The sequence below is a fragment of the Electrona antarctica genome (genome assembly GCF_951216825.1).
Source record: "Electrona antarctica genome assembly, chromosome: 24".
Lineage (NCBI taxonomy): Eukaryota > Metazoa > Chordata > Actinopteri > Myctophiformes > Myctophidae > Electrona > Electrona antarctica.
The window spans coordinates 25925870-25927971 of NC_136803.1; the positions used below are offsets into that span (position 1 = coordinate 25925870).

Sequence of the window (2102 nt, forward strand, 5' to 3'; positions counted from 1 at the left end):
GTTTTCTCTGAATCTATGCTGCCTCCGCGCGGATTGATCATAATGGCGATGTCCTAATTTCTGACTTCATACATCTCGGTTAGCATACGAACGCTTCTAATGTAGCTGGCGATGTAGTAGTAATGGAAGATTTCACCTCCCTGTTTTGGGGGGAAATGGAAATGGTTTTCAGAGTAAATCTCCCTCACTCTGCTTGGCACTTGTGCGCCTTTATTCATAACGATATCCCTGTTAAGTTCCCTGTTAAATGTATATCAGTAGGCTATATGAACTTCCTTCCTTCCATCATTCATCATCATCATCGTCGTCATCATCATCATCATCATCACCACAGTAATTATTAGAGTGATTAGTGTTGACAAACAGGTCACTGTAATCATCTTCATCATCCTCCTCAGAGTCACTGTCTTCCTCCTCCTCCTCCTCCTCAGTCTGTCCGTCCGTCTCCCGTCCGTCCGTCTTCTCTGGACACGCGGTCTCGTCGGCGAAGCCGTGTGGCCAGAGCTCGTTCTGTTTCAGGTGCCGAATGTGGTCTCGGCGGAGGATGGCCGTGATCTCGGCCTTGACCTTGTCTCCTTCCTCGATGGGTTCCACCACCACGTAGTCCCCTCTCTTTATCCACACGTTCTTGCGGAACTTTGTGGGCATGCTCACCAGGAACCCCGCCCCCCCCTGGTCGGTGACGACCTCGTGGAGGTTGTTGCCGCAGCCTCTGGTGACCTTCACGATCTGTTGGTTGTCCGTGGGAACGACAAATTCCTCCAGGAGCTCCCTGATGACATATTTGCGTTTGGTGGCTTGGGACATTTCGGTGATATGGGGCTATGTCTTGTTTAGAATGACTCTTGATGGCAAGAGAAGTCCTTCGAATTTCGTTGCGTCAACAAGCACTCCTATGTGCTCTTATAGGCTCATGTTGATGACATCAGGATGTCATCATGATGACTTCATGGATCTCCATATATGAGACATAAAAGGGACACGAATGAAAACCAAAACGCATGCCCCTCTGGATATGCAACACCCATTTTGTACCTGTTCGGATTACCCACCGTACATTGTCTGTCTGTCTACAGTAAGGTCAGACTAAAGAGGTTCTTTGTCCACCAGTCGACTTTGAGGCTTAATCGGGAGTTGTAGTAGCCATGGGGTAATCTAGGCGGTGGACATTGCTCTTGTCTTCATGTCTTTATGTATGTAGTATTGTTTTGTTCTTTGTGCTATGTCAAATGTATGTGTGTATGTTCTGCATACATGGCTGCTGGATCGCAAGACAAATGTCAGTGTGAACTGACAATAAAGTACTATATCATATCACATCATATGTCTGTCCCTTTTATGCCCATACATGGAGATCTCCATCCTTTCTATGGCCATGTGGCAATCTCTGTATCTGCCTGTCCTCGTCCCATATTATGGAGTTCCCTGATGTCATCGATCTATGCCCAGATTTATTCCCATATAACCGCTGAATGACCGGATATATGCCCTCTTTATGTATCGGTCAGATTGGCGTTTAAAAAAATAAAATCGGCATGACGTCATAAGTGGCCTATATATGCTGTCAGCGTAATCCTTTTAACAAACTTCCCGGTGAGAAGAAAAGTTTATTAGTCTCGGAGTCTCAGTTGTTCTAGTTTCCTGTTGCTTCCGAGTGATCAGTTCTTTGGTGTAGTCAAGTTTTGTACCCCATCTTGATATTCTTCTAGTAAGGAGTAGTTTCCTGTTTGCGAGTCTGGTTATGGTTCTTATGATAGTACCTCCTCCCCACACCATGGACCGCCCAGCAGACCCCGACGTCCTGAGACGGACGATCATCAACCAGGAGCAGCGCTTGGATCGCTACGAGCAGACGCTGCAAACTGTCGTGGACCACCTGAGTAACATCTCCGCCACAATGCCCACTCCCCGCGTCAAACAATCCAACAACATGAACGCAATGGCCTCTTCACCAAAAGCCTTTGCAGTTAAACAACCCAGCAACACGGAAGCAATAACCTCGTCACCAAGATCCATCGCAGTCGAACCGCTGAGGCATGTTTATGACCTCCACCCTGTACGGGGGCAGCAGGCCCTGCAAACTGCCGTGGGCCAGTTATGTA

At 47.6% G+C, this 2102-nt stretch overlaps 1 protein-coding gene across 1 annotated transcript; it reads right to left on the reverse strand.

The window, feature by feature from the left end:
* Positions 1-285: 285 nt before the first annotated feature.
* On the reverse strand, positions 286-807 carry LOC306917598 (putative RNA-binding protein EIF1AD; the record flags this gene model as incomplete). The annotated part of the gene is made up of 1 exon (XM_079495894.1): positions 286-807. One exon carries the CDS (start codon positions 805-807, stop codon positions 286-288), a length of 522 nt encoding a protein of 173 aa, XP_079352020.1.
* Positions 808-2102: the final 1295 nt, after the last annotated feature.